Consider the following 21,773-nt stretch of genomic DNA (forward strand, 5'->3'; position numbering starts at 1 on the left):
ATATATTTATAGTGGTGTTTCATTTTAATCATGCAAAAATGTAGGTTTTGGGTTACTTTTTTAATCCAAAAATTGGGGATTTTTTTTATCAGAGAAAAGCAGGATCCCTGCAGATGAGCACCAAGAACTGTGTAGATATAGTTATGTCTATACATTATTTGCCTACAACATAGTTATTATGTACAATGCCGTATGATCATCTAATAAAAGATTCTGATTAAATGTATTCTGTAAAAGGAATAAAACATAGGCCACAAAGGGTGCATACAAATGCTCAAATCAACCAGTTGAAGTTCAGCCTTTTTGGAGTTCAGCTGATTGATTTTCAAATGGTTTAACCTATACATAAGGGCAAAGGGCTGTCTGCGCACTCTGCAGGCAGCCTGCAGTGCTAAAAAACCAGGCCAGGGGGACCTACAGCACACATCCCAGAGTGCTTTTCAGGTTCTTTTGTCAGCCTAGATATAAGTGAAAGAGGCCCAAGACTTAAGTCAGGACAGATTGGCTGGTGCCCTAAGGAACCCCACCCCCTCTCCCCCCAATACCTCCCTCTCTCCGTTACAGGGGCGCGAGAGTGGGAGCAGTCTCTAGTGCTGGTGGGTAGTTTTCCCCCACCACTACCAGGTGGTGGTGGGTATGACAGCTCCAAAACCTCTGAGCTGTTGAGAGGGTCTGGGCTTTCCCATCCTCTCAGCTGTCTGGGGCGGGGTTCTCTGTCACTTAGGCTAGCACAGTAGACCGCACCTTAAGTTACAGAGCATCTCCTAGGAGGGGAGGGGAGCAAGAGCAGGGCATACTGGGATGCTGAAGGAGATCTTTGGATCCCCACTTGATTGGGGTGTTGTGCAATCATTTGGTTGAATGCTTGCACCCCACTCATTTTAGACTTCAACCTTATCCAATGCAGTGGAGATTTCCACTGCATTGACCATTTTTTAAATGGTCGAAGTACTGTGACCTCTTGTTCTGCAGTTCCACTGGTTGACATGCAGTGTTTGTATGTACCCAAAGGGAACCTTAGTTCTCAATTTCCAGACTCTGGTATGATTCCACTTTCAAGCTTAATGTTGTAATAATATAGCTTTTAAATGGAAGTGCCATCTCAGCTGTAATTATAATGTCATGCCTGCAGTGCTAGCATGTAAAATCTTTAAGGGGAAAGATTTTCAAAGGTGTAAAGGGCACTAAGACAGCCAACTGCTAGTTGTGCATTAGAAACATTGTCCTGAAATGACAGCAGAAGCTATTAAGTATATAGGTTTAGGAACAGTCTTTTAAATAGAACCTATTCCATGCTCTAGGCTATAGTCTTCACAGTGGCTTCTTTGTTCATGAGCTAGCAACCACACAATTTTAATGCAATCAAATTACCAAGCAAGCAGGGGTAAATCCAGGATTTTGTAAAGGAGAGTGCAGGTGCAGCCACTGGCACTCCAGCGTTAGCTGTACCCTCTGCTCCCAGGCTCCCCTGCACACACCAGGGTGGATCGATTACAACAGAGGAGCAACAGCCAGGGTCTTTTTTTTTAAGTCCCTCAATCAGGTATCTTTCCTCTCCTTTTCCTTCCTCTCCATGCATAGCGGCATGTCCTCTCCTCTCCCATTCCCCCTCTCCCCAGCCCACCGTTTCCACTTCTCGTAGTGTTCCCAACTGACCTGGGGAGCTGTTGCATGTGGAAGCAGGCTCAACAAGAGACAGCAGCAGCATTGAGGACAGGAGCAGGTAGGTTCTCTTCCTTTGCAGTTGCTTCTGGGCTGTCAGGGAAAACCTGAGAGGACCAGACACGAGAGTAGGAACCTGCCTTTCACTGCCACTCTCTCGAGTTGAAACCAGTTCCCTGTGGAGCATGGTTGGATCAGGCAGGAGTGGCTCTACAGGGTTCTCCCAGCCCTGCTCCCAGGGCAGCCAGAGGTAACGGCAGCGGTGGTTGGAGGGGAAAGGGAAGGAGAGGGAGAGTGAGGTGCTGCTGAGCATAGAGGGGAAGAGAGGGGGGAATTCTTCCCCAGCTTGGGGACTTTAAAAAAGTCCCTGGCTGCTGTGCCCACAGTGTCATCAACTGAAAGGTACATGCCTCTATGGCAGTACACCTCACTGGATCTACCTCTGCAAGCAAGCAACAAGGAGAGGAGGTCTTAGAATCACTGGTCCATTACTCCTGTTACTGTAAAGGTTGATATTGTAGAGTATATTTATTTATTCTAAATTATAACCACAACATGCACTTTCCCATTAAATTATTGTAGTTGGACCAGGCAGGATTTCTTAGAGTGATATCTTTTATTGGACCAACTGCATAATAAAGGTGGCTGTGTCTTGGTTGTGGAAGTATTCTTTCAGTCAAAGTCTGTGGAAGAATTCTTCTAATTCTGTACGTATTCATATTTGGGCCGACTTTTTAGGTTGAGTACCGTAAAACTGACTGCTCATTTAGATACCTAAATCTATATTTAGGTGCTCAACTTTGGGCATCTTTGTTTGAATATTTTGACCTTGGTATCTGGATTTTACAGTGATGAATACAGAACCTTTTTGTAATATTCTCGTCAATCTGGTCATTTCATTCAGAGACCAACTTCATTCTTTACTGAAGACATACAACTCTTTTTATACTGATCAAGAGAATCTGCAACTTTCATATAATCAGGTAAGGTGTAAACAAAAACAAGCCTCTACTTAAAAAAAAAATAACAATATAATTAGAGCAAGGGAACTCTTGGGGGTTTGGTGCATACTACAGGTGAGCTAGAAAATGTGAGGTTCCAGAGTCCAGAAGTGCATTTGTGGCATGAGATGAGGGGTGCTTCAGCAATCATAATATGAGTCTTTACAAATAAGAAAGTGAGCATTGAAGCTCAATTCTCAGTCTCATACTTCTTGATTTGGGGAAGACTCATACATACTAGAGATGCATTGAGGCATGAAAGGAGCTGTGGTATTGAATCAGCAGCCTGAATCTCCTGGTCCTCCTGCCCCCTGTTGCTAAATCTGAGGCAGGACTTCAGCAGATCTCTTTGATGATATTGCAGCATAGTTGTATTCCTCAGTCTGAGATCTATGGGAAGCTGTATGGTCTGTCTGGCTAGCACCTCAAATCGAGAGAGCTCCCTTTCTTACCCAGCAAGTCTATCGTGAGGGACCATCTTATAAAGAAGTCTAAAGCCTCTTATAAAGAAGTCACACTTAAGAACTTTTGCAGAGTGATGAAGGACTTTAAAAATGCTAAGGGACTGATTTTTCCAAAATGTTTGTCAGTTCCCTTTTTTTCTTTTGATTCCTGAAGCATACTTGCCCAATTGGTTTCACTAGGCCTAGTCACTTGACTACAGCAGGTAGGGTGTTGCTTTCAGTCACCACTGTTTCCCAGCATCTTCCTATGGACCTTCATTCTGTAAACCTGTAATAACATAGCATTTGTGATTTTGTTCAGCCAGAAGGCAGCAAGCCCACTGTTGAAGGAATCCTGTCTATCTTTTGGGGAGTACGGCATCCCATCCGGTTGAAAATTCAAGATGAGAAGCAGATTCCGTCTTTTTTAACTATGAAGTCACCAGAGCGTGAGGGTTTATTTCCTACCAAAAGGTAAATCAGTAACTTCTGTAAACAGCAAACAGGCTGACATTTCCAGGCATGCCACCTGTGTTGATAAAATAAAGATGATATTTGCAAACAGGATTTCATAATGGTTTGGTTTGTGTTTTGCATGGTGGAAGTCTATGCAAAGTTTCACTTGGTGCTTGTTTGGCTTTGCAATAGTTTTTGAAATGCAGACAGAAGATATTGCTTTGTAATGAGTCTAGCCTTTAAATAGCAATGTAAAAGTGTTGCAAAAAATCAGTGTAGTCACAAAAGGTCCATATGATCTTCTCATGACAGCATCAGGGAAACTTAGGAAGTTTGATCTTGGTGAGTTCCCAGGGCATTCTCCAGTTATGGTGAGGAATATCATATCGGTCTTGTTCCAGAAGTAGCAACTATTTTGCCTCCTGTGGTAGATTGCTAAAATAAGCTAAGGCTCCTCATCTCAACAGCTTCTCCTACCACTGAATGGACCTTTGTTGTGGCAATTAACAGCCTGGAGAGGGAAAGCGGGCAAGTTGATTCAGAATGGGAAGTTAAATTTCTGCTTTGTCAATTACCGCTTCAAAATTTTTCTACTAGTGTCACATTTAAATCATAAAGTAAATGTTTGTCATGATTAAAATCATGTAACCTGCCCTTTATTGCTAGCATGTTCATAGATATATAGAGCAGTTTGATCCTAAATAATCCAGCAGATACCCTTTTAATATCCTACCTGTAGAAAAGTATTAAGGCAGTGAATATTCTTCCTAAAATATTCCATTATGATTCATCAAGTTTCCCATTATCTGAGGACATTTCCACACAAATTATTTATTTTAGTATTTGATTGGCATTGTACTTGGTCAAAGACTGTTTATCAGAAAGTTTATTCTAATGAACTCAGGAAGCATTTGTAGATAGGAAGCTTGAGCTTGTAGTTAAAACACTAATCTGGAATTTAAGAGATCTGAGTTCAGTTCTGAGCTCCAAAATTACTGCATTTACTCCTAATCAACATGCAAAAAAAAACCCTTTTCTTGAATTTGGTTGGAGTCTGCCCCTATAGTCTGACCCCTGCTCCCCCACCCCTTCCTCCACATGCCTGCCACTCCCCACTCCAACCTGGCCAGGGAGAAACTGCAGCAGTTTCTGGCCTTGTCAGGTCAGGATAGAGGGATTGGAGATGGAGTAGATGGTTAAGAGAGAGAAGGGATCTGTGGGGAGGCAGGAAGTGGAGGGGTAGCTACAGGCAGGGGAGCAAAGTGTGGAGGGAAGACTGCAGGGAGAAACAGTGGGTGGGGGTCAGGCTGCAGGGGGCAGTCACGGGCACAAGAGACCAGGGGCAGGGAGTAGGCAGAAAGAGGCAGGCACAGAGGGGCATATGGCAGGGGGGCACATGGCAGGGGGTGTATGGCAGAAAGCAGGCAGCAGGGGGGACAAGCACAGATATGGGGTGAAAACAGACAGGAGAGTAAAGGTTTTAGGTCTGGCCCCTCCTCCTCTCCCCCCACCCCATTGGTTTCCCCACCACGGTAGTTGTGGGGCACAAATTTAAGATGACCTTCCACTAGTTAGATTCTATACATGGAAAATTATATCAAATTTATCATTTTCCATGTGTAGAATTTAATGATTAGGGGGATGTCTTAATTTTAAAGTCATCTTGAATTTGGATATATAAGGTACTTTATACAACACAGTGACAGATGCTAACGTGATATATGCAGTTCTGAACAAGATCTCACAAGTTTTACAAGATGTCTGACTGGGAGATAAATTCATTTCCCCCCCAGTAAGCAAGGAATATTTAACCAGAAATGCATGCTCAATCACTGTTTCAGGGGGATGACACGCTGGGGAGAGTTTGATAATCTGTATCACATTGGCGAAGAGACACTAAATACTTCTGAACAGGAGATAAACCATGAGAAAGGTTGGTGCCTATATCTTTATATCTTCTTAAAAAAAGTTTGTGGCTGTACAGACATCATCAATGGAAAAATTTAGTCCCCTGGGCATGTCTACACGAGCATGTAATGAGGGACCAGTTTACTCGTGAGTAAATTACTTGCAAGTAAACGGTCCCAGATAAGTGTCTACTCGTGCAAGGAAGCAGGAGCAAATTTGCTGCCAATGGCAGCAAGCTGCTCCCACTTCCTGGAGGCCTGCCATGGGCCCCTGCTGCCATCAGGGGGACCTCCAGGCTCCAGTTACAGATGCTAGCAGTTGGCAGCCTTCTTGAAAAGGCAGCCCCACTTGCTGCTTCCTGGCCAGCCCCTTCCTTGACCAGCAGCAGCATGCACAGTGCAGAGACAGCACTTGGCGGTGCTCTCCTTGCTGCTTGTGCCTCCACACATCATGGCTCCTCCATCCCCTGCCCCGACAGTGATGACCAGTGCTACAGGCTCCTGATGACCACTTCACAGGCCCTCTGGCCCACCACACCTAATGCCACTGTGCCTCCTCCACCAACGTGCCTCCTCCACTGTGCCTCCTCCACCTCCTACCACTAGTGTAGGAGCAGTAAGCATGTGCACATGAAGACATACATGCTTACTGCACAGTAAACTACACTACTGCATGGTTAAGTGTCTCGTGTAGACGCGCCCTCTGTATAGGAAGATCCATTTTTCTCTTGTTCCAGCTTATATTTTAAGGTGCTAATGAAATGCAAATGATCAAAAATAATTATGATAAATTTATCCTGCAATACTTTCACCAAGAAAATGATCCCCACAATGATGGCAGAGAGAATGCAATGCGTTGTTAATACTGGGAAAATGGGTAGCCACATAATGTGCACTGCGCTGATGTTTGATTTTATTTTCCCAGGTTACTCATCTTATAAAAACAGCACTCTGAAGCCAATGAGGAAACAGGAGTTTGACTCCCCTTCCCTGCCAAGAACCATGAGTGATGCTGCACTAGTGAGGAAGAAGACAAAGCATATCACAATAGCAAGAGAAGATTTGGAAAGTCACAGGTTCTGCATTAATGGACATTTCTACAATTATGAGGTGTGAACATGATGGTACCTTCAGTGCAAAATGACTGGACCAAATGCAGCTCTCGTATGAGCTGGTGTAAATATAAAGTGTTAACATTTCATATAAGCTGGTGTTAAAACAGTCACATTACTCCAGATTGAAAGTAGCGTAACTGAGATCAGAATATGGCTTATATTTATAGCTAAGAAATGAAACCTATGGCATAGGGTTCGTAGTAGAAATGCTGACATACACGCCATTGTAGTAGCTTATAATATTGTCATAGTGTCCTAATTAATTATTTTATATTCTCTCTTCCTTATAAGAATCCAGAAAAAATGGCTAAGTCTGTTTACATAAGCATGTCATACTTAGGGAAAGGGTACCATTTATGGTGTTTGTAAAGCATGCAGGAGTAAATTTAGAGCAGCAGACCATTCTAAGAATAGAAGAAAACACATATTGCATGACATAGCATATTGCATGAGCTTAATTTCACACCCATAATTTTCCCCTGGAACTGATATTAACACCACATTTTGTTGCTCATCTTGTCTTTTTAGACATCAGTTTTCATTCCAGCTTTTGGATCAGAAACTAAAATAAGAATAAACAGCAACATGAAAACAGGGGAGGTGATAGAACAACTGCTTCATAAATTTAAGGTAATTTTCTGTGCTTTTGAGGGGGGGAGGTCTCTGCATTCAAGCAGTACAAGAACTGCTTTCTAGAACAGATAACCAGAATATATGATTGCTGTCTGTTGCCTACTATAGGCAAAAACAAAAATATCCCAGAGAATGTTGCCCTAAATAGAAAGTATACCAACAGGACAATATGTGCTTTTCTTTAAAGAATAAGGGTAAATTACAAGGACAAGTATCTGATACACTCTTTGCTCTAATTTCTAGTAAAGGAGGAACTAGAAAATGACATTATTATAACCATATTTTCAGTAAAAATATATACCATATAATCAGTTTTGCCCAGAAGAGGGAGCTAATAACTTGCTTAATGCATATGAACATTTGTCCCTCTAGTGAGAGGCCCTTGAAACTATGGGTGGAAACAGCTTGACATTTCATTTGTGCCACCATAACATTTTTTATGGTGGCACAAATATTGAGCAAATAGATGATAATATGCTTTGCTGCATTACATGAAAGGGAAAAATCAGTGGCACAACAAAAGGTGGTAAAAGACGTTGATGCTTTATTACAGTAGACATGTTACCTCCGTGGTTCTTTCCCCACTCATCCAGAACCATACCCAGGATCTGGCTGAGTGGGGAAAAGTGCTTTCCTAATCAGCCAGACCCACATGTCTGGCTGGGCAGTGAAAACGCCACTTTCCCCACCCACCTAGATGCAGGGCACCGGTCTGGCTGAGCAGGGAAAGCAAAAAGGTCACATTGCACCATCAAAGGCAGGACAAGGGGCAAAGTGTCTTTCACCCAGTGAAGCAGATCAGCTGTGTTCTAATGCATCAGGCATGTGGACATGTGCAAGTAAAGTGAATTAATAAACTCCAGCAGTGTGCAACAGAATTTATTGCAGCAAGCAGCCCCCGTACTGAAATACCCTCATGGCCTAGCCAGCCAGGTCAACATCTGCATATGCTTTGCTGTGCATAAAAACACTCCACAGCAAGATAGTACTTGTATTTACAAGTACAACCCGGCTGCAGAGTTTATTTGTTTCCTGTGGCCTAATAGGACCACATGTGTAGACGCCAAGACATTTACTGCGGAGTTAATTAGGCAACTCCTCAGTAAATATCTCATGTAGACATGCCCATTATGTCACAGCTGATCTGCTTAATTTGGCTACATCTATTTCACACCTCTGATTTGCTTACAACTAAAGGAATTTTGCTCTACATCTAGGGGCAGGACTTAGGATCTTACTCACTGAAAACTCATGTGCCAAACTCATGAATAAACATGGTATTTGTGTGCAAGGAGCCTTGGAATATTTTATAGAATCATAATCTACAATGGTAGTGTACTCTAAGGTGGCTATAATAACCCTTCCTTTTGCTGGTGCTTATAATAACCCTGGCTTTGGAGATGATGCATTTGAACTTCTGTTTCAGAGTGCTTCTACATTTAATAAATAATTATCATCACTAACACCAATAGCAGGGCATTTCTTAAATTTGAGTGTTAAATTGAAAATGGCAAAAAACAGTTCTGGAATACTGTAAATAACCAACTTTACTAGTTACTCGGTAGCTGGAAGCAGGGAGAGGAAGATGATGCCATATCAAAGGGACTTCAGAAGTGTCTCCCCTCCTATATTTATGTTGTTAGTACAGGGATCCCAAATATCAAATTGTGATATAAATTTACAAGTTTGAGATGCATATCTAGTATTTGCTGATGGTGTCATCCTGAGGACAAATACAGTATAAAAAATGTGTTATTCAGTGTGCTGAAGATTTTTGTTTTTGACAGATTGAAAACAGCCCACATGAATTTGCCTTATACATTATCCATGCCTCAGGAGGTAAGCATACCAGCCAGTTTGATTCACCATTGCTCCACCTCTGTTTGTATGCTGAATGGGTTTTGGAGTCTTACCTCCTACATGATGGGGACAAGCCACTAGCATACCCTGGCTCCCCAGCTATGGCTTAGATCAATTCCACACCATTCTTGATTCCCAGTTACAAAGGAACAATATAATTGTGAAAAAGGGGAATTACCCACATTTATTCAGTGCATATTTCTCACTGGAGAATGCTGTGTGTTATATCAGAAAAAGTGGGGGTAGGAAAGAGTACTTGAGGACCAAACTCTGGGAAAAAAAATCTGTCCTAATTCACATTCTCTGTGGCCATGTCAACACAAGTGGCAGACTGCACAGTTGTTGCTGCATAGTCATTTAGTACCTGCTTACCCAAGTACTAAATGACTGCACAGCAACTGGTGCAACTGTGCAGTACCATCCCCACACGGGTTTTTTTATGCTAATGCATAGTAGCAATGAGCTACTGTGCAGTATCTCATTACTACTGTGCAGTATCATTGTCATCATAGCTAGTGCCTGTCAACACTATGGTGTAGTAGTGTCTCATGTAGAAGTGCCCACTAATTCCATTTAATTCTGTAGGGTACATGGCATCATTTAAGGGTGGCTCTTTTAGAAACTAGAAGTATACTGCTTTGAAAAGATACTAATGTGAAGCAACAATTGACAAAATTCCTTTGAAATGATAGTTTCCTAAGTACTAAGCCTACAGCTTTATTCCTCTGAGATTTTGCTTGTATTTTAAAGGTGTTAACCCTTATTTTCATATACCCAATTCATATTACTTGACCTTAAATGGCATATTCAGCAAATACATTTGTAGCTTCCCCTGCTTTCTTTATCTCACTAATAAAGAATAATAATACACTTTAACAAGGTAAAAGTAACATTTACAAATATTAGGAGTAAGGTGGACAAAAGAGGACGTGATTTACATGTTAAAATAACTTCAGACTAAGATGGCTAATGACCTCTTCTTATGTCAAACTATTAATGGTCAAACATTATTTTCAAAATTATACAAGGGAAATGAAGGCTGACAGTTTCAAACTAGTGGGCATGAAATTCGGGTCTAACTCCTTGTTATTTTACTCAAACTGAAATGTATGTTTCTGTGTATACCAGTTTCTATATAGATTCCTGAATATAAACTTAGGAGCAGAGGTATAACAGAGCACCTCCACGCCCTGGGAACAGCCAGTACATGGTGTCACTGCTGTAGTGCTGGTGGCACTGCCAGGTGCCAACTGCAATAAACACACTTAAAGACAGCAAAGCTTCTCATCTTGATGATACCTGCACAGAACAAATAAAACACTTTGGACCAACAGCAAGGGCCTTGTTACTCCAGCTATACAATATGTGTATAATCATATACAAAGTGCCCAAGATATGGCAACAATTATGTATTATCACCCTTGTCAAAATGGGGAAAGATCCCTCAGATCCAAAGCACTTCAAACCTATATCCTTACTATGTCATCTTTTCAAACTCTATAACATTTAAAACCATTTGTCACAGTTGCTGAAGAATATCTACTCCTCAAGCAAGCTGGGTTCTGCCCATGCACTGGTCAAGTATTAAACATCAGCACACTAGAGATGGCTTTGAAAAAGAAATTGTCACTGGTGCCATATTCATAGACCCTTCAGCAGCTTTTGACTTTGTAAAACACTGAAGGCTCCTTGCAAAAATACGGTGAAAGGTTACTGAGCACTATGAATAATATAGCCTTGCTAGAAATTTGATGATTCTACATTGAATTATGCAAGAAGTGGAGTCGATGGCAAAAACAGAGGAATGGCTTACCTGAAGGAGACATGGTTGCACCTATACTCTTTCATATCTACACCAATGATCCACCAATTCACCCAGGCATAAGAAATGTTATTTAGGCAAATGACTTGTATACTACCACCCAAGCTAAGAATTTCACCCAGGTTGAGGTCACATTGGCCTCAGTGCTCCGTGGGTTGTCAGATTTTACATAAGAAATCAACTACATACCAATCCAAATAAAACACAGGTTACCTTTAAACCATTCTAAGCCTGTGGAATGGTAGATGGTGTTAAAGCTAGAACAGCTTCAGGACAGTCATAGGTAAAGACTTAGTGCCATCTCTGACCTGCACAACTGTGATTTACTAGTAAAGGGTTTGGCGAGCAAGGGCAAAACTATGGGGATTAAGTGTGGCAAAAGCATGAAGCCTGTGGAAGCATTTCTCCCCAGGCTCCATGCTGTCACTATGCTTTACACTGGGCAGTCTTTTCCCTCCTTTCCCCACAAGAACATGGGAGCCTGGGGTTGGAGGCCATCCCACCACCCCCAAATTCTCCTGACTAGGGGAAAGCCCCCCAGATATTGGGCAGAGGCTTAGTCCTCTGAGGCGAGGACCATGTACCTGGCCCCTGGCCCAAGAGCCCAGGTCAGTCTCCTGAGGTTCTTGGAGTCAGCAGCATGGTACATTGTGGTCTGAGGGACATATCTACTGCAGGTAGGTGGGGGTGTTGGGTTGGGGCCAGCACCAACTCCTCGGCTTAGAAGGTTGGAAAATTTGTCAGGGGGTATTGTTGCTGGGAGCCATGCATCCTAGGATGCTGGATGACTGCAAATTGGTCACTTTGGGTTCAGAAAAAATGAATTTTTTTGCCTGATCTGGCCACAGAAAGTAGCCTATAGCTGTGACCAAACAGATGTGCATGGCTTCAGACACCTTCAAAAACAGCTCATCTGGTGATAATCTAAAGATGTTTCAAATGTTTCAGATGAAGATGTTTCAAAACAGAGTGTCTTCAGCAACTTCGTGTGAGTTGCCTCCAAGCCTGTCACTGTTTTCAGAACGGGAGGAGAGAAAAGGAGTGGAGGGACTTTAGGCTGGGAGTTTTTCAGCCCCTACAAAGCTTGCTGAGTTACAGCGAGGAGCTACACTTCTCTCTGTACCCTTTATCTCCATGGAGCAGACTAACAATACCCTAACTCAAGCTAGGTAGAACAGCTCAAAGATAACCCTCACCCAAAGTGGCATAACTTTAAGATACTTAGGGGAGATTTGGTACAGTTTAACACCCTTTAATGCATGGACACTCCTGTTTTAAGTGCCTTTAGAACAGTTTAAAGGTAACCTGCAACACTACTCTTAGTCTCTTCCATCTTCAGAACTAAAAAACTAGTAAGCAACTCAACCTAACCTGGAATGGAATAACCCTTATCCTCTGCCTGAATACTATTTTTGGGGGAGTGACACTAGACTGCACACTTTTTTTATAATGCACATGAAGAAAAGACAAAGTTCCCAAAACAACATATTAAAGAAGCTCATCAAATCCAAATGGGGGCTAACCCAACACTATTATAAGCTACTGTGCTTGCACATTGTTACTCAGCAGCTGAGTACACATGCCCAATTTGGAAAAGATCAGTACATGTGAAAAAGCTAGACACTGTGCTGAACAAAAGTTGTAGGCGCATTACTGGATGCCTTAAATAAATATCAATAGTCTCCATCTACTTGCTGGAATTGCCTCACCAGCCATCAGGAGAGCAGTAGCAAGAAAACAGAATGTATCTGACAGATCAAAGACAAAAGGTGCCCACTACCTGACCACACTGGGCTCCCAGTTGACTAAAATCATTGAAAAGTGGCCTCTCTAAAACTCAGGCACTGACAGCCACGCAAATAAAAATGTGTCAGTCATGACTAGAGGTAACCCAGGAGGGAGTTAGGATGAATATCAAAGCTGTCCAATATCTCTCAGCAGGTATAGAGCTTTATTGGCCAATCTGGAAAAGCTCGAACCACCTTAGAACAGGGGTTGGTAGAACTGCAGAGATATTTTAGCAATGCAAACACTACTTGCAAATCTGGAGGAAACTTTCAGACAACAGAACAGCTGCTGGCCTTCCTCAAAAGTATGTGACTGTTTCTGGACCCAAATTTGAACATGTGACTGAACACAAGGAGGAGAAGGTGAAGGCACCAACTGCAGCGGTGGCTCTTTCTGTGGCTCACCCACCCCCAACTCCCCCACAAAGCAGCTCCTAGGGCTGCTGTCTCAGTTGCACACACCTCCCCCTTCTCCCAGTTATGCTTCTGCTTAGGAACCTCATTTTTGGTACCTGGTTCAGAAATGTTGGCCTTAGTTCCTTAGGGCCATCTACTCCTATACAATACATTTGTATGTGGGACTTCTGTTTATGTTTATGGCAATTTGTCAGTCAATGGCTGTACATGGCCTTAGGCTGAAAAAACTAAGACAAGGAGATGCTCTTTGTCTTAGGCACTTGTACTCTTCTGCATATTATGCCACAAAATGACTGTGAGAGTTAATTAGTATATTTTAATTCCCAGAAAAGAAACAGCTCAAGAACACAGACATTCCACTGTTGGAGAGAATCTTGCAGGGACCTTCAGAAAAAATTGCCCAATTTTTTCTCATGGACCAGGATGCAGAAGAAGTCAGCAGTGATGTACGTACAGTATAATTCTGCATATCTCCTTATACTCTCCCCATTTCTTGCACTTCATTAATGTGCCTTTCCTACATTCTCCCAACAGGTTGCTCAGTACATTAAGTTTAATCTATCCTTTTTGGAATCAATTCTGTGCAGACTAAATGAAGAGGAAGAACTGGAGATTCAACAGACTATGTCAAAGTAAGTAGGAGAGAAATAAGTGAGCTTGCTTAATTTACTACTTTCAAAAAAATATTACATTCATTGTCATTAGTAGGTTCCCCAATCTATCTACCTACATGGAGTATGGTGTAACTAGAGTGTGGTGCTGTAGCTATTGCTGCATTCTTTTGATGGCATTATGGCACACACTCTGGAGGATACAGCCTCTGTTCTCCGGAAGTTCTTGCTAATTCAGTCAGAATGTCTCTGGGAAGTGGTACTGGGTAGAGCCTCTCTACAGCCAGCATCCCTGCTGGGCTATTGTTGCTGTGAAAAATTCAAAAGCAGACTCCCCTCATAAGTGTGTATCATCTCGCAGTGATTTAGAAGAATTAGGAAAGGTGGTTCAGTGATGCTTCAGATATTAACCTGGGATTCAGGAGACTCAGGTTAAATTTTATGTCCCATCACAGAGTTCCTGTCATTGTTGAACAAGTTACTTAGCCTCTTTAGGCCTCTCTTAGCCATCTGCAAAATTCGGATAGTACTACTTCCCTTATAGGACTATATACTTGAAAAACTTGTGAGGCATGTAGATACTACAGTAATCATATAAGTACCTATTCAAGATGGAGATAAAATGCTTAAAGCTCCACTTCTGCTAATGGACGTGAACTTTCCTGATGCCAACTGAGGATGTACTTGGGTAGCTCCTTTAGAAATGTAGTTGAATTATTAAATATGTAGGAGACGTGAGGTCAGTAGAAGTCAGTCAATTTACATCAACTGGGGTTCTGTTACCAGGAAATTGTTTTGGATTGAAAGGGTCTGGAAATTTAAAAAGAAAAAAATCAATCAGATTTTTTAAGGAAAAATATTGCCACTTCCAATTGGAAACTTTTTCTGGTATGAAATTTCGACCTACACAAATATAATATCAATATTGTTAAAATTAAAATTGTATGCATAGCTCTGTGTGCTCTGAAATAATTTCTGTTGGTCTTTGTTTCAGATACCTTAAAGCGAAGACTCTATTAACTCAGCACCTTCACACTAGAACTGTAAAAAAAACAGAGACTACTGTATAGCATTGTGCTTCTAATAAAACGCTTCATCTAAGCCAAAGGAGATTTGATATTCTGTCCCTAACGATCCTGGAAATATTAAGAAGACTGTGCCATTACAGAAGTCTACAACATATGGGCCTGTAAAGCATTGATGGTTGTGGCTGGTTACTGTACAGCTGGGATTGAAAGAAACTCTACTGCAGTTTCAGAGCAGGAGTGGAGAGCAGCAGGAAAAAAATGTGTTGTCATCTTCAAGCTGCAAATCTGACATGAAACGTCAGCAAAGAGAAATTTTCATGAAAAGAATAAAGGTTTGAAAACCTATTCACTTGCAATCCACAAGCCAGGATATTGTGAATATATATAAGCATTTCCATCATCCCACTGCGTTAAGAACGGCACAGGAAACCAGAAGTAAAGTCATATGTTGTTTTTTTACATTCTGAGTTTAGGGAAGCTCTTTAATGGATTGAAGGGTCAGATGTACAAAGGTGCAGATAGGCCACAAATGGAATTTACTAAAACCTCTAAGAAGGTGAGGCACCTAAATCCTATGAAAAGTAGATGGCAGTTTGGCATCTAACTCACTGATCTTTGTAAATCAACCCTGTAGTGTTAAAATTTGAATACAAATTGGAAAAGTCTTCTCCACTCACAGTTTATAGCTATATACTTATAAATTAGCAAGACAAAGCAATTTTTTTTGGTGAAGCACTTTATCAGTTCCTGTATAACGAGCTTTCTCTATATATTATTTCATTTGTTTGATCAATTTCTTGATGATGCCACAAAGGTATTTTCATTAGAATAAGAAATAGATTACTTTCTCATGTCCTTTATCCTCCCCCTCCTCATTAAATTTAAGAGACAGAGAGGATGCATCTACATGTGCAATTAATGAGAAGTAAGATAACTGCTTCGTAAAATAAGTCACAGTAAGATGTGGCCAGGAACACATCTACACATTTGCTCCCAGTGGGAGCAGCCTGGTCCAGGACTGCTTCTGCCCTTCTTCCTTGCTTTGCTTCCCTCCCATCCCCCCCCCCAGCAGCCAAGGGGAGCTCCAGGCTCCCCTGGGTGCCAGCCTGCAGGCTGGCAGGGGGAATGGGGGCTGGTCCTGATGTGCATAGTACCATAGTGCTTAGGGTTAGAAGGGACCTAAAAAGATCATCAGGTCCGACCCCCTGCCCCGGGCAGGAACAGGTGCCAGGATCATATCACCCCAGCCACATATCTGTCCAGCCTCCTCTTGAAGACCCCCAAGGTAGGAGAGAGCACCACCTCTCTTGGGAGCCCGTTCCTGAGCCTGGCAGCCCTAACTGTAAACTAATGTCTCCTGATGTCCAGCCTGAACCTTATCTCTAACAATTTGTGGCCGTTATTCCTAGTAACCCTGGATGGTGCCCAGGGGAAGAGAGCCTCCCCCAATTCCCGCTGGTCCCCCCTGGTGAGTTTATAGCTCTGGTGATCATGGAGTCAAGGAAAGCTGTGCTGGCTGCAGAGGCCAGGAGACTGCACATGGGACTAGGAGACAGCTGCCTCTGCAACCTGCACAGCTCCCCCCTCATTGGGGCTTAGCCAGGCAGCAGTGGCCCCTTGCTGACTGGGAGCAAAATTGTCCCCAGTCACCATGTACACATACGCTAATGCACAGTACCTAATGCACCATTCCTCTAGTAGCTATGTGTGTTGTTGTTAGCAAATGGTGCATTAGACTAATTTAATGAGCAGTAAGACTAGTGCACATGTAGACGGTGACAATTTACTGTGCATTAGATTAGTTTAATCCACAGTAAAGCATCTCATTTAGATGCACCCAGAGAGCTTGGTTCAGCAGGAGAGAATGTGCAGATGCAATGCAGTCATAACCACAGTGGGCAGTGCTGGGGGACATTGGCATCATTCTTCCATAGCCCAAAAGATCTGAGGCCTCAAGCACGTCTCTTGTGTCTCTTAATGTGTGTGGGCATATCATTGTGAGAAGGCATCCCAACCATTCACTCCCACTTCATGCACCAAATATTGAAAATAAGTAATGTAGCCATTTGGCACATGCCCAGTGCTGCTCTCAGTTTCAGATATATTTACTGGAGTGTGCACAGTGCTATTCGAAGGTGGGTACATTGCATTCTTTTCAGGCTTGGCACTCCAGGATGGAAGCAAATGGGCAAAATATTTTCATGACATGCCCCCCTTCCCCCCCCCATCAGCACAGTTAGAAGCAACATAGAGTTTTACATGGTGTTCTCCAGCTGGATCAGCTCAAGCATTTTGCAGGGGTTGAAACTACAGACTGGTAAATAAAACCAGCATAACTTACATGGACAACTCACTGCCCTCTCCTGTCCTGATGAGGTTGCTCAAGGGGCTTCTATCTCTCTAGCTGAGCTATCCTTTACTTATGCAAATACCAAAGGGCAAACACTAAGGGTTGCTTAACCATGCAATCAGCTAAACTTTAATAACTGTCTTTCCTCTTCTCCAGAACATTTTTAACTTGCATGGTGGAGCAGAAATGGAGAGCACCTATGCTATCAGGCTCTACAATTTATTATCAGAAAATAGTTTTCAGGTGGAACTTCTTGTAATCCTGCCTACAAAGGCTTGTGAAGATGCTGATGTTTGACTAAAATCATTTAGCAGTTAAGATGTGCAGGGTACATATCAGCAACTTCAGTGGTAGACAACTCAGTCCCCTAAGATAATATATGTATGTACATAGGGGTCATAGCAGTATCTGAAGGAATGTGCAGACATTACACTTGGAATGACCTAATTAGGGCTAGACCAGTCTAAGTGCTGATCTGTACAGGAGGTTAAATCAGGCAAAACATGGCCAGCCCGATCTAACTTATTTCACCTGAGGAGGTGAATTAAGTTAGATCAGGAACAGTTTAGCCCAATCTAATGAATGTCTGTACACATTTGAATTGTAGCCCCAGGACTGGGAAAGCTCAGCCACTCACCTCAGCCCCAGGGCTGTGCTTTTCCTTGTGCCCCCCACCCGACCTGCCCTCCAGCTTGACTAAGCTAGTCCGCCCAGACTGAGATTGACTGTCAGGGGTGACCACTGATATACAGAAGAAGCACGGGTCCTAAGTCTGCTTCCATTCAAGTGAACAGAAAAACTGTCTTTGTCTTCAATGGAAGCTTTAGAAAGTACAAAACCTCACCATAAGCCTTTTGGGCAGTCTTTGAACCCAAAATTTTCTCTTTTCAGAGCAAATCTGAGAAAAGGTGACTGCTGTCATCCTATTAGCTAAAGGGTTTATTGTGTTATTTTTGTAAGCCTTGTTTCTTTAATGGTTTGCAATGTATCCAGTGCATTATTTGTACGAAACAATTCTAATGCGTATGCAAAACCAGCTGTTTCTATGCTGCAGAGAGCAACATACTAACCAGCTAAATAGTTATTTATGAATGTACAATATGAAAATATTTGCAAATTAAAATACTGGTAGTTCGGTAGCTATGCTGTGGTGTAAAAGTTCATCAATATGAGATCATACAGAGGAAGGCTGAGAACATATTGGGCCTCAAGGTTGCACACAGCTCCCAATTCAGCCAAGCACATTATCCTTTGCTTAATTTTTAAATCAAACTGGCCACGTCTACACAAGATGCTTACTGCACAGTAGCTCATTACTACTACACAGTAGGACCACCGGGCACGAACTCTGACGTGATGCTACTACACAGTGACAACGAGCTACTCTGCAGTAAGCATCACTAGGCAACCATACCAGGACAGCATGGCACAGTAATGCTGGTTTATGCACAGTCATTTAGTACTTGGTTATGCAAGTCAGTGCAGTCAACAACTGCAGTCAGCAGTTATGCAAGTCAACAACTGCACAGTCAGCATCTTGTGTAACCAAATCAGGACTTAATGGGAGGCAGTGGGAGAGCTTTGCATGTAAACACCTAGGAGCTGCAAAACTGGAATGTCCTGGGATAGATTCAAGGTGTAATATATAACGGATCTGTTTCAAATGAAATAAGATTATTCTGCTGGCTAAATGTACAATGCAGTTCAGTCTTTGCAAAAGAAATGGATACATAGATTCATAGATGTTAGTGTTGGAAGGGACCTCAATGGATCATTGAGTCCGACCTCCTGCCAGTGGCAGGAAAAAGTGCTGGGCTTATGTGACCCCAAGCCAGTTGCTTGTCCAGTCTCTTCTTGAAGACCCCCACAGTAGGGGAGAGCACCACCTCTCCTTGGAAACCCATTCCAAAAAGCCTGTTTCTTTCTTGGAAAAAATCAGAAACATTTGCTATCATTCTTGTTACATTAAAAATGATGTCTCAGCTAAAGCCTTCTATTTATTGAGAACCTGAACTCCCTTTGTTTTGCATTTTGTTCGAAGTGTCAAGCCAACTTTCCAATTGGCGCTGCAAGAATATACCGTAATTGGCTGCATCTTTCAAGACTTATGATTTTGTATTTTCAAGGCTGAGGTTAGGAAAAAATCAGTCATACAGCCCCTCTGAATGACTGTAAGAAGCTACACCCATGTACACTAAGCAAAGAATTCTAGAATTTCTTTTGGTTGCAATTTTAAACATAAAAGTAGCCCTCAGCTACATGGGGGTTCAATAGTACATTTTTCTTTGTACTTCTTTCCTGGGGTTATGCAGCCTTTTCTGAAATCATTTTAATTAGCTTTAGCATGGTGTTGCTTTTTCTTAATGACCTTTCATTTTTAAGTTCAATATTGAACATTTGCTTTATCTCTACTATGTCAAACCAATCAGCAGGAAAACATAAAGATTAACACACAAAGATTAAAGCATAAGTGAAAGAGCTAAGCATTTAAAAAGGGTAAATAAGATGTAAAACGTAAAGAAAAAAGATTTTACCTTGATTTAAGTGCATTCTTAATTTTCAGTCCCACCTAAATTCATGAGATTTAAGTACAGTATGTGGTTTAAATATTATCCTTACATGTATCCACTGTTTGGACTCTGTCACCTCTGCTTTTACAGTCTAAACAGACTTCAGACAGAAAGCTAGTCAGGACACAGACCTGTTTTCCTATATTCAGAGAATGCCAAATATGTTTTTGGACATTATAAAAATAACTAAGAAGCCTGGTTTAAAATGATAAATTCTCTGAATTGGCATAACCAGCTAAGGAAATACAGCTAAGAATTGGTAATGGTGCTGCAACAAGAACTGGTAATGGTGCTGTAGGAAATTGTTTTCAAGTAATTCTTCATGCAGTGAATCAACAGGCCAGGACAGGGAGGGAGGTGTTTTTTAAGTTGTTATTCATTATTGAATGGTCACAAAACTGAGAGATGAAAATAATAGAAGAATCTTGTTTCCTTCACTTGGGAGTTCTTAGACATAGATGGCAAAAAGAAAAGAAAGCACAGAATAAATGGAGCACGGATGAATTTTATCACCATCTTCTTCCACTGTGAAATATGAAGAAAAAAGTGATGACAGTCACAAGGTACTAATAGGCAGCTGTATTGTTCTTTGCATGCTGTTGCAGAAATATATGCATTAGTAAATTAACTTATAAATTAGTGATTGTCTGTGCTGTAATTTGAACAATATTCTATAAAAAAATACTAAATTAATCCATTATTATTCTATAGTGACTCAACGGAGAATTGAATTAAAAAGGACCAAGGTCTGACCCTTATGACTATAGATTCAGTGGACTTTACTTATACTAGCTAGGATAAAAACATAAAGGTTTTCAATCTGTATGCTTTTAAGAACAAAAAAAAAGTTCCCCAGCCTTCCCCCTGGCCCCATGAAAGATTGGCCACCTCTAGAAATAGAAGTTGCACCATTTAACTTTTAAATCAGTTTTCTCTAATTTAATTAAGTTGATACAAAACTCTGTCTGGATACTGTCAGTTTGGTCTTAGGGTTCCTTATTTCAGTTTAATTTTCACATTTCCCTGAATTTTTTGAGCTAAATTAATCCCACCCTGGTTGACTTCAATTAAGAGTGCAGAAAGCTGAACTAAAATAGATTCTCAATCACCCCTTCAGTTAAAATGTTCCAGTTCATGTGCTGACTAGGCTTAATGTTCCACAACGGGCCTTATTCATTATGGGGTTCCATGCCTTTCTTTGTGTCATCTACCTTGATTTGATCACTTTAGGGCTAGCAACTTGATGACCCAGAGAGAGTCCTAGTTGGTGTAAATTTCCAGAGTTCAGCAGTGCTCAAGCTTTTGGTCCCACAGGCCAGATGAATGGTGTGGGTCCAGTTCACAGGCCAGATGAAGTCCTGTGTGAGGATCAGGCTCCACGTGCCAGTATTGGGTCCTGAGGCCCAGCACTGCCCCTTCTCTTCCCCATGTGTAAGGATTGGGTCCTGGGGCCCAGTGCCACCACCTCTTGGCCCTTCATGCTGGGAAAGGGCCCTGGGGCCCAATGCTTCCACCACGCAGCCCTACATGCTGAAATTGGGTGCCTGACCCTGTGTGCAGGGCCCAAAGCTCCCCTTGGTCCACAAATTTGGCAGCAGGAAAGCGGTGCCACCACCCCTCTGCTACTAAATTTCTGGGCCTGTGGGGAACCCCAGGGGCTGGTTGACATGGATTTGTGGGCTGGAACTGGTCCATGAGCTGGGGGTTGAGTACTCCTACTATATATTGGCTTCGGTATAGCTACTTCAGTTTTCACCAAGTATCAGGATCTGGGTTTTCCACTGTGGCAATTCTTAAGCTTTTATTTACACTTTCTGTATATTCAGAATAGATATTCTTACTGCTGAAGTGATGTTACTGCTTTATGCAATTATGTTCCAATGAGATTACCTGAGTGGTTTTATTCTCCCAAAATAGTCTTGCCCTGGGTAATCAGATTTGGGCCCTGGCAAAAAAGACACAAAGCATTCATTAGTAATAAAATGCAGGAAGTTATGTATATTTGGATAAACAATATTAGCCTTGTCACTTCAGCAGCATTGTTTTCTGATTTTAAAATCACATAGCAGTACATATACATATAGTTGCAAGTCTCCCCCCATGCCCCATCC

The 21,773-nt window shown here is 41.9% G+C and overlaps 2 protein-coding genes across 6 annotated transcripts in view; one reads left to right on the forward strand and one right to left on the reverse strand.

The window, feature by feature from the left end:
- Positions 1-15,526, forward strand: part of RASSF6 (Ras association domain family member 6) — a 41,150-nt gene extending 25,624 nt beyond the window's left edge. The window contains exons 3-11 of one of the 2 annotated variants that reach the window (XM_019516752.1): positions 2,567-2,645; positions 3,429-3,580; positions 5,404-5,495; positions 6,395-6,579; positions 7,113-7,214; positions 9,005-9,056; positions 13,431-13,549; positions 13,638-13,735; positions 14,709-15,526. In XM_019516752.1, the coding sequence (XP_019372297.1) occupies positions 2,567-2,645; positions 3,429-3,580; positions 5,404-5,495; positions 6,395-6,579; positions 7,113-7,214; positions 9,005-9,056; positions 13,431-13,549; positions 13,638-13,735; positions 14,709-14,784 (955 nt within the window). In that variant the 3' untranslated portion in view covers positions 14,785-15,526. The remainder of the gene's footprint in view (positions 1-2,566; positions 2,646-3,428; positions 3,581-5,403; positions 5,496-6,394; positions 6,580-7,112; positions 7,215-9,004; positions 9,057-13,430; positions 13,550-13,637; positions 13,736-14,708) is intronic. The other variant, XM_019516753.1, reaches the window with a different exon arrangement.
- The window catches only part of LOC109297135 (alpha-fetoprotein-like), a 52,961-nt gene continuing 33,843 nt past the window's right edge, over positions 2,656-21,773 (reverse strand). The window contains exons 14-17 of one of the 4 annotated variants that reach the window (XR_002097215.1): positions 21,553-21,607; positions 19,627-20,187; positions 8,900-8,940; positions 2,657-3,395 (exon numbers count right to left, since the gene is read on the reverse strand). Coding sequence is in view for 1 of the 4 variants with exons in the window: in XM_019516750.1 (XP_019372295.1) it covers positions 21,563-21,607 (45 nt within the window). In the remaining 3 variants the exon portion in view is untranslated. Of the gene's footprint in view, positions 3,396-6,589; positions 7,147-8,899; positions 8,941-18,952; positions 20,188-21,552; positions 21,608-21,773 lie in introns of those variants that run through there. The other 3 variants (XR_002097216.1, XR_002097217.1, XM_019516750.1) reach the window with 3 other exon arrangements.

Source organism: Gavialis gangeticus, unplaced genomic scaffold (assembly GCF_001723915.1).
Source record: "Gavialis gangeticus isolate Ggan-Ray unplaced genomic scaffold, GavGan_comp1, whole genome shotgun sequence".
NCBI classification, from domain to species: Eukaryota; Metazoa; Chordata; order Crocodylia; family Gavialidae; genus Gavialis; species Gavialis gangeticus.